Here is a 13,906-nt window from a genome sequence, read left to right on the forward strand (position 1 = left end):
GAGAGTTTATCTTTTCACTACTCAAAAAACCCAAACATAAATCAAATAAGATGAGGAAAATATGGGCTCAAATCCATACAGATCTCTTTTTTACACACCCTCGTGCCTTTCTCTCCACTGGCTCCTTGGAATCCCTGGAACCCTTGAGAACCCTGAAGAGGAAAAGAGAGAGAGATTAGTTCACAGGTCCATCAAAGCCAGGAGTGAGAGAGGGATAAAAGGAGGAGAAGGGAAGAAAAGTGCTGTTGCAGCAGTGCATGCTGGGTCATGGTCAAATGGAAATCTGACACCAGATGGAATTATGGGTAAATCCACTTAGCTTTGATCAAGAAGTTCAAACATGTCTGCCTTCCAATCCAACTCTAATGCATGCGCACACACACAACCTTGTCCTTCTATCAATACATGCACACACCCAAACACACACGGCTGCTGTGAATGCTGGGTAATCACAGGTGGACCAGGTGTATTTACCTTGGGGCCTTGTCTTCCTGGATAACCGGGCAACCCGGGTACACCAAGCTTACCCTAAAATCAAAGTACACAGAAGAAGCATAACTAATCAGTGGAGACAAAACACTGGCAAACGTCACGATGCATGTACAGGTACACACTCACCTTCTCTCCGGTCGGCCCGATCTGTCCAGCGTCTCCAGGTAAACCAGATCTTCCTTTGGGTCCTTCAGGCCCGTCTTCACCTCTGGGTCCGGCGGCACCAAGTTCTCCCTGAATACATTAGGAGTATAGAAATGAGACCTTTTTTACAGGCCGGTCCCGATGAATGACAGTAATATCAAAGCCAATCATATAAAAGCTCATTTACATTCATTTCAATTTACATTAACATTGACTAATGTAATAATTGGATGTATAAACAATCAAAGTGGCTTTCAGGGGAAAATTTTTTTTTTGAAATTCCTCAGCAAACTTCCAAGGGGGTCTCGAGAAGACTTTAAATGTTTTAAAATAAGACAAAACGAGTTTTAAAATGAGCTAAAACAGACAAAAATGACAATATAGTCTTTATTTAATTCACCCCCAAATTGAAATAATTAAATTATTTAAAGCAAACCTCCAAGGGTGTTTCGAGATGTTTTTGTATAAGACAAAACAAGCTTTAAAATGAGCTGTAACAACTAAAAAGTCAGACATTTATTCAAATAATTCCCAAAACCTTCTGAAATTTTTATAATTAATTATTTGAAATTAAATCAAATTATTTACAACAAACGACAACAAAAAAATTGTATTCAACCCCAAATGTCAGGAATTTTAAAATTGTATTATTGTTCATAATTACATTGTTTAAAGCAAACAAAGGCACCAAGATTACTGTAAATGTTTTAAAATAAGACAAAACAAGCCTTTTTACGATGGACATCTTTGAAGAAAAGATCCTAGAATTTAATTATGAAACAAGTTTGTGTGTACAGTCTGTGTTTGATGTTTTTGCCACTTTAGAGAAATACAATGGAAAGATGAGCACATGAGCAGCATGGAATAGTGAAGAGTTTGTGTGTGGCATTAAACCAAAGCAAATGGTAATTTGGGACAATGTCCACCCACTAAAATCCAGAAGTGTTTGCTGATTACAGACATCTACCCAGCGGCGCAGCTGAGTCAGCGGACTTTATAACACCAAAAAACCTGATCAGTTAGACTGGGTCAATATTATACATGCCCTTCTGAGTCTTCAATGACAACATTTCTTGCCATTTTATTTGAGAATCATCTTTGAAATAGACTGAATGGCAGCGTGTCGTCTGGGGATATGAGATCGCTAAGGTGTTTTTAGCACACTTCTATGTGGTCGGATTCACAAGTTACAGTCCTTGGGGTCCTTTTTTCTGTGTATGTCTATATCTGTTCAAATCCCAAAGCAAGTATGAGCAAAAGTAATAGTGATGCGCCACTAAATATAGACCCACGGTGATTTATGTGCTTCCTCAGAGATGCCCTGAGAATTAAAGATCGACCCAAGTGAAAAGAGAAATCAAATCCCATAATTCTCCCGAGATAAAGCCAAAAACAAATAACCTCTTCAACCTGCGAATATGTCTCTTACCCTGTCGCCTTTGATGCCCATATCTCCCTTAAACCCGGGAAATCCGTCTTCTCCCTAAGAAAGAAAGAGATGAAGATATGACACTGAGAGCGTTGCAAACTTCCTTTCACACATAATACCCCATTTTTGACAAATGAGAAAGGGCCGTACTCCATGCAACTGCTATTTGCCCAGGCCTGATCTTATTTAATGGCCAAAGTGAGAAGATCAAAAATGCATCTCGGAGTACACTTGTGTCTGTATTCAGTAGCAGAAATGAAACATTAATGACACAGGAACAGTGCATTAGCCGTCCGCACACACTCATATCACAACAGCTCGTATCCAAATGGACACAGTCACTCGGACACACTCTGAAATTACCTTTTCACCCTTGTTTCCTTTCAGCCCACGGACTCCGTCAGCTCCCTGCAGATAGAAAAAGAAGTTATATTAGAAGATGTCTTTGATGCCTACAATGCTGTCTTTGGAAGACGGCTATAAAGTTCAGATGATTCTGCCGCAGGGAAGCATCAGAAACATTAGCAGGGTGCCATCTCTGTCAACTTACTACTACAGAACCACAATATCCACTGACCAATGAGAGATCAATATGAGTGCTGCCCTGACCAATGAGGATAAAGAAACACCTAACCTACCTTTACACCTCGAGGGCCGGGATATCCGATGGGCCCCTGAGGACCAGGAGGTCCCTGTCAAACACAATCAGTTATGGATGGAGTTATTAATCACATCTGAAGATAGATTTGTACAAGAGAGCTGTCTGTAAAGAAACTCGTCGGCTTTGAGGAATAAAAGGATAAACATGTACCAAGTTTCCTTTCTCTCCAGATGGTCCTTCTTTTCCTGGGTGGCCCTGTGTTTGCGACACGAAGATAAAGATAAATGATCAGTTATGCTGTGATAATTAGATATAAAACCATGAAATGTGTAGAGAATAGGCCTTGAGATCGGATGTGAACAATGTGTGTCTCTGAAGAACTGCCGGGGAGATCACTGTACTGTAATTATTAATAGAATGACATCTCTCTGAAACGATGCAGCTTGAGATGATCAGACGTGAATGGTGTGTGTGTGTGTGTGTGTTTCCCGGACTCACCGGAGGTCCGTCGGCTCCTGGCACTCCTGATAAGCCTGGTTTTCCAGTGGGACCCTGAAGAAAGGAAAACCAGAATAAGCTCTCAATCCATTAACACTCAGCACACATTTCCTGTTTCCACACACACCCATAAAGATGATCAAGTAATCAGCGATCAATACGTTAAAGTGGGCAGAGGGTACTGTAGTAGTGTTCATTTTGTCAGCTATTTTTAGTTTTAGACAAGTTTCAGTCAACTAAATGTCTGGGAAAATATTTTTTTTCCTGTCACATTTTCATCTTACTGCAAAATGGCTAAAATTATTAAATATATATATATATATATATATATATATATATATATATATATATATATATATATATATATATTTACATTTCATCAGAAGTTGCTCTTTCACCAATAAGCACAAATCAATAGAATATCGACTCTTATGTATGGTTTATTCGACCTCATTTAACGTTACTGTACAGATTTATAAAGGCTAAATAAACAGACTTCAGATATACCCTGTCTACGTTATGAAAACTGATGTAACCCAAAAATACTCTCAAATATTATAACAGAGAAACTGCTAATATTAATTCCAAATTGCATTAATGTTTCTCTTTTTGAACAATGGCACAAAGACTCATTGCTGCACTGAGGTTGCGTGAGTAAGATTACAATCCGTGTAATGCAGTCTGAAATGTTTTGGCTCCACTTTTTTCAACAAAAAGAAAAAGAATTTGCTAAAGCTTTGGTTCTTTTTAATTAATTAAATTATTAATTAATGACAAATATGAATGTCCCGAATGATGAAAATCAAACATGTGACAAATTCCTAGATATGTAAGCTTTGTATCCATGCAGGGTTGAAAAACTGTGTATACTATTTTCAGCAAATATTTTACATTAATCACTATAAAAATATCAAGTGGTGTAAGAAGTAGAAAAAATGTACACATCTTCATCATTATTTTCAAAACACATAATTTCTTGTTTTATGGTTTTCTTGTCACATAACAGAAAAATGGCTTTGATTTGGTGGTCAAAGGTTTTTCATTATTTAATCATAATAAGAAGAAGCATTTCTAAACATTGTAAACATTAATAATAAACAAACATTAACATTATCAATAGATATGCATGCGCGCACACACACACACACACACACACACAAACTCTATATAAAGGCTTTTAATGAATTAACCAGAGAAGCATCCATTGATCATCCACTCATGTGGTCTCACCTTCTCTCCTGGAGGTCCGATCGCTCCCTGAGGACCTGGAAGTCCCTGTGGAAGAGGACAGAATTAGAGGACATGAACTGGTTAATAGGTCAGTGACAGGTGGGTTAGAACATGTCTAAGTGGGCGTGGCTTGACGAATACCTGAGCTCCGGGGTTGCCTTGTTGACCTGGAGGTCCTGGCTCACCCTGAGGACCCTGATGAGTGAAAAAAGAAGCATAATAAAGTGAATATGTGTGTGTATAAGCATGTTTGAATATGCACAAGAGTGTGTGTGTGTGTGTGTGTGTGTGTGTGTGTGTGTGTGTGTTTCAGACTTACAATGTTTCCTTTAGGTCCAGGATGTCCGTCCATACCAGTCACACCCTAAAATGATAGTTTAACACGTTTAAAAAATATTCACACATTTTTATATTCTCACATTAAAAAAAAAAATTAGGACATTAATAATTAAGCTGTTTCTTTCTTAAATAAGTGGAACAATATCATGAAGGTTGGGGACTTGACTGATGAAAACCAACAAATTGATTCAGATAAAGATAAAAAAAAATGTATGCGTGTAAAGTGTCTAAAATATAAATCATAAAAAAAAAGATAAAGTTTGTACTTACGGGAGGTCCTGGAGGCCCTTGGGGACCTTTGGGGCCCAACAAACCACGAGGACCCTGAATAAGTGAATACGGAGAAACAGAGAGTTGTCTGATAAGTGGGTAGGATTTTGCCTGGTCATGTGACCTCAACATAATTAAAACAGCTTTTTCTAAGCCACTAATATGGCTCCTCATCTCATGTGCCTAATTGTTCAAAAGCCTAAAGCACCATGTATTTCTTATTTACTTGAAATAAAAATACAATAATGTATTAAAAATGTTTTAAAAGCATTCACCCAGTCATGTAATCTCAACATGAATTTTTTGTGCCACTTAAATGACTCTTTATTTCGTGTGCTTCATTTTAAACATAGTTCCCTAAAGTATTAATTCTTTACTTAAGTAAAAAAAAAATACACATAAAATAAAAATAAAATAGTTATATAATGTTCCACCTATTTTTTTGTCAATAAATAAATAAATAAAATTATGTATTAAAAATAAAATAAAATAGCTATAAAATGTTCCACTTATTTTAATTTTCAGTAAATGTTCAAATAAAATAAAATGAAATGGTATATTGTGATCATAACGTGAATAAAACATCTTTTTATATGCCACTTATATGAGTCCTCAATGACATGTGCTAAATTTTAAACATAAGTACTATTTATTTCTTATTCACATAAACTAAAAATGAAATAAGAAAACAGAAAAATAGAAAAAAAAATGCATTTAGAAGCAAAATAAAATAGATATAATGTGTACCACCTTTTTTTAAAATGTTCGGTAACACAGTCATGTGATCTTAATATGAATAAAACCTTTTTCTATGTTACTTAAATGACTCTTCATCTCATGTGCTTCATTTTAAACATACGAGCATACCTGTCAACAAACTCACGTATTTCACACCCATCACTCGATTTTAATATCGGACACGGTGGGAAAAATTATGTTACTCAGCACATTAAATCACAATGTCACAATCATGTAGCAGAGGCACAGGGCACACTGGCCATTTCGGAATCATGTTACAGGTCGAAGTTTATTTATGTGCATTTAGCATCACCATCACCCAAGGCCATACAAGTCTTACATGGTACAAGATTGTGATTAAGTACTTACATTTTTTAAGGTTAAACTTCAAAAGGTTATGATTTAATTGATTAAATATGAGCGCTGCACACTTCAAAGTCAGGTGCAGTTCTAAAAGCGCCACCTGCTGGCAGAGAATGAATGTGCAGTTTTCTGTAGCTGTTCTGCTATTTTTGTTCAAACCAAAGCGGAAATAATCCCCATGTTTTTATGACCCATATATTTATATGTTAATAATTGCACAGGCTTTATAAAAGGTCTTAAAGTCTTAAATTTTATTTTAAAAATCCTACAGTTACCCTGACCATACCCCATCCCCAGAGGTCAACCAGATTTTGGTACCCAAATGTTGCCAGGTATGCACAGGAGCCTAAAATACTATTTATATCTTAGGTATAGAACTTTTTTAATGTTGAAAAACATATTTTGTGCATCTTATCAGACATAAATGATTGGGTTTATGTGTATATGCTAGAGCAGATAAAGTCCCTCTCAATCTAAATGGTATACATAGAGCGCCCCCTGCTGGACAGAGTCTTAAACTGTTACAGTAACTAGTGGTTAATTGACTGAACATTTTCATCTCCTCTACATTTTCTGTTTCTGAATGTTTCTCTCATTTCACGTACATAACAAGAAAAATGCAGTGGACGCAGTGGCATGGATTTGTTGTTTTACTCCACTGGAGGAAATGTTGTGTTATGTAACACTATGATCTAGTGGTGGATAACTGAGGATAAAAGAGCATGCTGGGATACTGGAGGAAATATGAACTCACCGATTCTCCGGGCAGACCTCTGGGTCCGACCTCACCATCATCACCCTGACATACAGGAAATGATGTCATCATTGTGATCCATTTAGAACAATAACACAGATGGGAAACAGGAAGGGATTAAAAGAACAAGCTCTTACTCTTTCTCCATCCTCTCCTGGAGGCCCAGGAGGCCCCTGAGGACCCGTCTCACCCTACAACAACCACAAAGACACTCTCATTCGTTTTCAGAGAATGAATCACCCTCCTTTTTACATGAGTACTGCCAAATAACTCAACAAATGGATATTCATTTTGATCTCAATTAAAATCATTTTATTTAAATTGGCCAATCAGAATCATGTACTGCAGAAGGCCATTTAATGATCAAATAAAATGAAACTCTAAAGTTTTCCACCTATTTTATTTTTAAATTTCAATATATTTGAAATTAAAATAAAATATATAATAAAATAGACTGCAATGCCCATTTTAATTTAGTTTCATTTGACATATATATATTTTTTAATTCTTATAAAACAATATATATATATATATATTCATAATTTTTTTATGTTTTTTAAAATACTAAAACTATAAAATATATATATAAAACAATGATTTTAAACTAAACTAAACTAAAATAAGATTAGATAAGAAGCTGTAAAGTAAAATAAAATAAAATAAGTATTCCACTTGTTCTAAAATGTGTTTACCCTGTGACCCTTTTCTCCAGGCAAACCAGCGAGCCCATCGAATCCTCGGTCACCCTGTGAAGCACACAGACAGCAAACAGTTCAGAATGGCATGACATTAACATTGTATAAACAAGAAACAATTACTTACTACTATTTGTCTACATGAAATCAAAGTTGACACTTTTTACTTTCTGTCATCTTATCGTGCACAATTCATTATTGTGTGTAATGCTAAAAGATATTTGTGTAACGTTAATCTCATTAGTTTTACCTTTGTTCCCGTCTGTCCGGGCATCCCTCTGGCTCCATCTGAGCCGGGTCGACCCTAAGCCACAGAAAACATGTTTCGCTTTCATAAATCTGTTTATACAGAATGATCAGGTCAATAATAATAACAACAAAACACAAAATTACCCTTCTACCAGGCTTTCCAGGAGGGCCATGGGATCCCAGTGGACCACGAGGACCCTAACAACACACACACAGGTCTCAGAACAGCTCTATCCTGCATCGAACTGTCTTCAAATACTGTCAAAAAGCTGAGGATTGTGGGTAATCTGTGATGCCTACCTGAGGTCCTGATTCTCCAGACTCTCCTTTCAGTCCAGGCACACCAGGAGGCCCCTGGGAAAATCAAATCAAGCATGAATCATTATAAGACTCATCATAATATTACAGATATCATCATTTCGACAGACTGAAAACAGATTTACAGACATACCAGAGGACCAGGACGGCCTGTCAAACCCATCGGTCCGGTAGGACCCCTCATCGCCAGCTATATATTAATGACACAGAGCGATTAGTTTGCATAGAGATGCATGTGTGTGAGACAGTGTGTATTAGTGTAAGTGTGTGTTTTTACCCTGGCCTGCTGCATGATGGCTTGCATCTGAGCCTCTTGGGCAGAAACTGCAGGACCTTTGTGTCCGCTGTCCCCTCCTGAACTCATGCGGAACTACAGAGACAGAACGGTACCAAACTATCAGCATTCAGACTGAAAGAAATATGTTAGACATGATAGCATGAGTGCAAAGTCTTCCACCTGTTTTAGTATGTTCTATATGTGTTCAAATAAAATTAAGTAAAATGTACTTGAAAATAAAATGTTTAAATAAAAATGTAAAAAAAAAAAAATCCTTTATTTGATTGTAATATTAGCTGGATGATTTGTTTTGGATGCCGGAATAACTTGCTTGCTACACTCAATGAGTGGCATTTAGTTATGGCAATAAATACAGTAAATTTGCATAAAATACCATTTTAAAACAATCTGAAAAATGTTCATTATAAGCTCAAATAAAATGAAATAGTTCAAAACTATTCCATCTATTTAAAAATGTTCATTATACGTAAAAAAAAAAAAAGTCAAATAATGTATTTAAAAAAAGTTTTTTTTTTAAATGGTTCATCGGTTTTAAAAAGTTCTGTTAAAAAATATTGTTAAATGTTAAAAACTAAACTAATATAATATAAAATAGATATAAAGTGTGTCACCTAGTTAAAATGTTCAGTATATTTTCAAACAAAATAAAATAAGAAATAAGATAAAAACAAAAGCATTTAAAAACAAAATTGCTCTAAAAAAAGTTCATTATATTTCAAATAAAATAAAAGAAATTTTAAAAACTACAGTACTGTACATACTACATAAATAAATAAAAACAAATGTGGTAGTATGTAATTCCAAATGTACCCTATAGCTGAATTCAGACTAGTATACTACGCTTACTATTTCTTCCTTACAAAGAAAAGCAGAAATAGTATGACTAGTAAGGATGTGTTTCTGTGTCTTCATCTCTGTGCATGAGTCAAATTGATCAGCACTGCCATCTGGTGTCTGAACTCATTCACTACACTTCCAAGAGTAAGAATTGATTTTCATGGGTATTACTGGGGCGGTGGGGAGAGATAGTGTTTAGGGTGGGGTTTAATTACAATCACATGTTGACTGTAAACATATACAACATGGACAACATCATTTCAGTGTGGTGTTCAGAACATCTGGATTTGCCGTGGAAGCATTCCAGAACTCTCGACTGAAAGACATTGTGAAGTCCATACACGTACAGAGAAGAAAAAAAACCGTATTGGAGTAACAGCTGGGGAAGAGGAAATTTGGAATAGCTGAGAGTATGTGGAATTTGCGAAATGTCTCACTGCATTAACCAGAGTGTGATTCATTGAGAATCACAGCAGCAAAGGGAGCATTATGTTTCTGATGTCCCTCGGACATAATTATCACTGTTAAACCACGGTGAAAATAAATCAAGCCAGTGCAAGAGCTAACGGCTCTGAACATTCATTATTTCACACTGCAGATCTTGTCTACAGACTAAAGCTGATCTCAGTACAGCACAACAGTGCTTTAATTCTAAAAGCTAAAAGACGTGCAAACGTCCATAAATCAGTTGTTTTTGTGCTATTTTAATGTGTAGTTATTGCAAGTGTGTATCCAGTAATTATGCTCAGATTTACATACAGGCAACATCAGGACAGTCCCTGGAGGTCCTGGAAGACCATCAGCTCCAGGCAGACCAGGGCGACCAGGAGGACCCTGTGAAAAGAGCAAAAGATTATGAGTAATTCATTAAACATCATTTTGATCATTAATAAAATCTCAATCAGTGCAATCAGGCTCTCTAAAATAAAAATAAAAATGTCATTTTGTACAGTATGGTGAGATGCATGAAGAAATGTTCAGGTCATATGTTTCACCATTGAAAATAATAATAATAATAAAAAAAAATAAATAAAAAAAAAAATATATATATATATATATATATATATATATATATATATATATATATATATATATATATATATATATATATATATATATCAGGGGTGTAACGATACGCGTGTTCGTATTGAACCGTTTGGTACGAGGCTTTCGGTTCGGTACGCATTATGTATACCGAATGGTTCGTTGGACTAATTAATTATATTTGAAAAAAAAAAAAAGAGAGAAATATAATGATATGCGTTCAACAAGGTAGCCCAATAACCCAAACGACGTAACAGGCAACCCCCCTGACACCCCCGAAGAAGAAAAAAAACACCATCTTATATGTTTATGTTAGGCTACTCAGTCAGGCGCTCGCTCACTCAGTACGCGCTGAAGGCTCGTTGCAAAATAGCCAATGCGTTTAACAGACTAGAAATAGAAGATCCTCCAATAACCAACAGGTCTGGTGTTTGGGTGCACTTTGGATTCCCTTTAAGCTATAATGGTGATGGCAAGAGAGTGGTGGATAAAAAACAACAACGGTATGTCGCATCTGCTACACCAGCGGGAATACAAAAAAAAAAAAAAAACACCAGCGGGAATACTTGAAACATGTCAACTCATTTACGCCGACATCACCTTATTGTGTCAATATCTGGGAAAAGACGAAACATACATGCAACAAACTATCCCCTCAGCATTTAGACACCGGTACACCATTATAGCTTACAGGGAATCCAAAGTGCACCCAAACACCAGACCTGTTGGTTATTGGAGGATCTTCTATTTCTGGTCTGTAAAACGCATTGGCCATTTTGCAACGAGCCTTCAGCGCGTGCTGAGTGAGCGAGCGCCTTAGGGGCCGTTCACATATCGTGCCTAAAAATGCATGGAAAACGCTAGTCGCGCCGCTTTCTCCTCCTTACCAAAGCGCTCGGGCAGAAGCGCCCCTGAGGCGTCTATCTTTACTAAGCAACCATGACGTGCTCTCTCCATGAGACGCGGAAATTTCAGCAAAGGATAAATGGATTTGCAGCTCTAAAAATCGCTTGCAGTAGCTCTGCTACTAAATTTATTTCAAAATTGCAATCCATATACAACTATGATCAGCTGTTCCTTCATCTTGGCTGAGCTTTCAACGTTGTTACGGGAAAGGATGCAGCTGATTGGTTAGTTCTTGTCACATGACCCGTGGTGCGCTTGCGGCATTCTGAAAAGTTGAGATGTTTTTACATTTTGCTGTATCTAAAACGTATCGAACCGAACCGAACCGAACCGTGACATTAGCGTATCGTATCGAACCGAACCGTGAATTTTATGAACCGTTACACCCCTAATATATATATCTATATATATCTATATATATATATATATATATATATATATATATATATATATATATATATATATATATATATATATATATTTCTATGAACTCAATCATTACTTTAAAATAAATATTAATTTGTTAGAATGATTTATACTTATAATTCTAGTAAACAAATATACTTTACAATTTAAACCATTTAATAATATATGAGCTTTAAAAAAAAAATATATATATATATATATATATATATATATATAAAATTTTTTTATTTATTATGTATTTTTCTTTTTTTATATATATGACCTGGACATTTCTTTTAGTTTTCAGACATTGAACCTGTTCGCAATTTTACAAACTTGGACATGTTGGAGAACACAATCTGAAATGCTGCTGAATGTGTTCAATATCTTGTTTGTGTTGTCCTGGTTACTTACCCTCTCACCGGAATCTCCGGGGCTACCTGGGGATCCCGATGAACCTGGAGGACCGGGGAGACCCTAAAACAACACACCGGTACTGTCAGAAACACATGTAAAGCCACGGCAGACACACAAACACACATGGGTGTTGGTCCGGTGAGGTAAGACTCTAGATCACTGCTGGACTCCTTCCACTGCTCTATTTCTCAAACTCATGCTGTTCTAGTCTCTAAAGGGCCATCAGATCCACCAATGCTCCAGCTGAAAGAAGAGTTGCTTTATAAATAAGTAGGTCAAGAATGAAACTGAAGAAACAAAACAGACATACAGCTGTGGAGCATCGTCAGCAATAGTCACTGGGCCTAGAAAACAGTTCAGCTTTCCTAGTTAATAGCTCACTCTTCCAGCAAACAGTCGTGTACTTTACTATCTTTTATTGTGCAATGTATAGCACAGTCTTGATCTGAAGTAGCTTTGGGAAGTACAACTCCTTTTAGTGAACCAGTGAATCAGTTGATTCAATTGAACGGTTGGTTTGGAAGGTTCGTTTTAGCGAATCAGTTGACTCAGTTTTAGCGAATCAGTTGACTCCGTTTTAGCGAATCAGTTGACTCCGTTTTAGCGAATCAGTTGACTCCGTTTTAGCGAATCAGTTGACTCAGTTTTAGCGAATCAGTTGACTCAGTTTTAGCGAATCAGTTGACTCAGTTTTAGCGAATCAGTTGACTAATTGAGATGATTCGGTTCAACTGATTGGTTTGGAAGGTAAATTTTTTTACGAATCAGTTGACTCTGAGGATTCAATTGAACGGTTGGTTTGGAAGGTTCGTTTTAGCGTATCAGTTGACTCAGATGATTCAGTTCAACTGTTTGGAAGGAAAGTAGACTTACAGTGGGACCCTCTGGACCAGGTGGGCCTTCAACCAGCATTCCCTACAAGAACAGAAAAAACCCAAACACATTAGAGTAACAGCATAAACAAGCTGCAATATCAATATAAGACCTGAAATATGAGAGCACCACAGCTTTGGTGAAAATCATTTACATTTCTGTGGACTGTGTGTGTGTGTGTGTGTGTGTGTGTGTGTGAGAGAGATCTGCACTTGGCTGCGGGTCTCTGTAACGATCATACCAAACAGCAGCATCAGGAAGTCTTTTAAAGCTCTGTTTCATGCCAGAAAAATACTTTTTCTTTTATTTTAAATTAGACAGCATTACAGAAATCTGATATCTAGGAATAGAAATTGTCAACTAAAATAAATAAAGAAACAAAAAAGCTATATTTTTTAAGTATTTATAAATTGTAAATTTTTATTTTAGTTTAGGTTTCAGCAATTGTTATGTTTTTGCATTTTTATTCTATAAATTATTTTATTTCTACAGCGTTTTTAAGTCATTTTTTGTTAATTTATTGCCAAGTGCATTCCTAATTTTTACATTTAAAAAAAAAAAGTTTTCATCCAATATTTAAATGTTACTGTACATTCTTCATAACTGATCAACTCCAAAGTCCTAGAGGATTTAAAACCATCACAGTCCATTAAATCATGCCTCAAAAATATTAGACTCTGGCATAAAAGCACAAAGTAAAATTTTCAGTAATTATAAAAAAGTTGTGAGTGACAAAATTGTTATAAAACAGGCAATAAATGGTTGCTTGATAACCATGAACAGGATACAGTTATACTAATAAACTATTTTAGTTTTTGAAAGAATTGTATGTTGTTAGTTTTTTTGGATAATAGCGTTTACTAAATGCATAAATGTACAAATTAAACACTGTTTATTAATAATGTTGTATAATATTGCTGCCTTTAAAAGGTAAACGTTTGAGATTGTTTTAGGCACTGCATTTTGTTTAAACATGCAAAGCATTTTCAAAGATGCAAAAATGTGC

General features: G+C 35.9%; 1 protein-coding gene across 1 annotated transcript in view; it reads right to left on the reverse strand.

Annotated features, from left to right (window-relative positions):
* LOC113064394 (collagen alpha-1(V) chain-like) overlaps positions 1–13,906 on the reverse strand; it is an 87,122-nt gene that overhangs the window by 25,368 nt on the left and 47,848 nt on the right. Inside the window, 23 exon segments of the mRNA XM_026235191.1 lie at positions 99–152; positions 475–528; positions 619–726; positions 2,066–2,119; positions 2,429–2,473; positions 2,704–2,757; positions 2,877–2,921; positions 3,165–3,218; positions 4,395–4,439; positions 4,536–4,589; positions 4,714–4,758; positions 5,004–5,057; positions 6,859–6,903; positions 6,996–7,049; positions 7,551–7,604; positions 7,804–7,857; positions 7,947–8,000; positions 8,103–8,156; positions 8,254–8,310; positions 8,398–8,490; positions 10,015–10,089; positions 12,025–12,087; positions 12,901–12,942. Of these exon segments, the coding sequence (XP_026090976.1) occupies positions 99–152; positions 475–528; positions 619–726; positions 2,066–2,119; positions 2,429–2,473; positions 2,704–2,757; positions 2,877–2,921; positions 3,165–3,218; positions 4,395–4,439; positions 4,536–4,589; positions 4,714–4,758; positions 5,004–5,057; positions 6,859–6,903; positions 6,996–7,049; positions 7,551–7,604; positions 7,804–7,857; positions 7,947–8,000; positions 8,103–8,156; positions 8,254–8,310; positions 8,398–8,490; positions 10,015–10,089; positions 12,025–12,087; positions 12,901–12,942 (1,311 nt within the window).

This window comes from Carassius auratus, chromosome 46 (genome assembly GCF_003368295.1).
Source record: "Carassius auratus strain Wakin chromosome 46, ASM336829v1, whole genome shotgun sequence".
NCBI classification, from domain to species: Eukaryota; Metazoa; Chordata; class Actinopteri; order Cypriniformes; family Cyprinidae; genus Carassius; species Carassius auratus.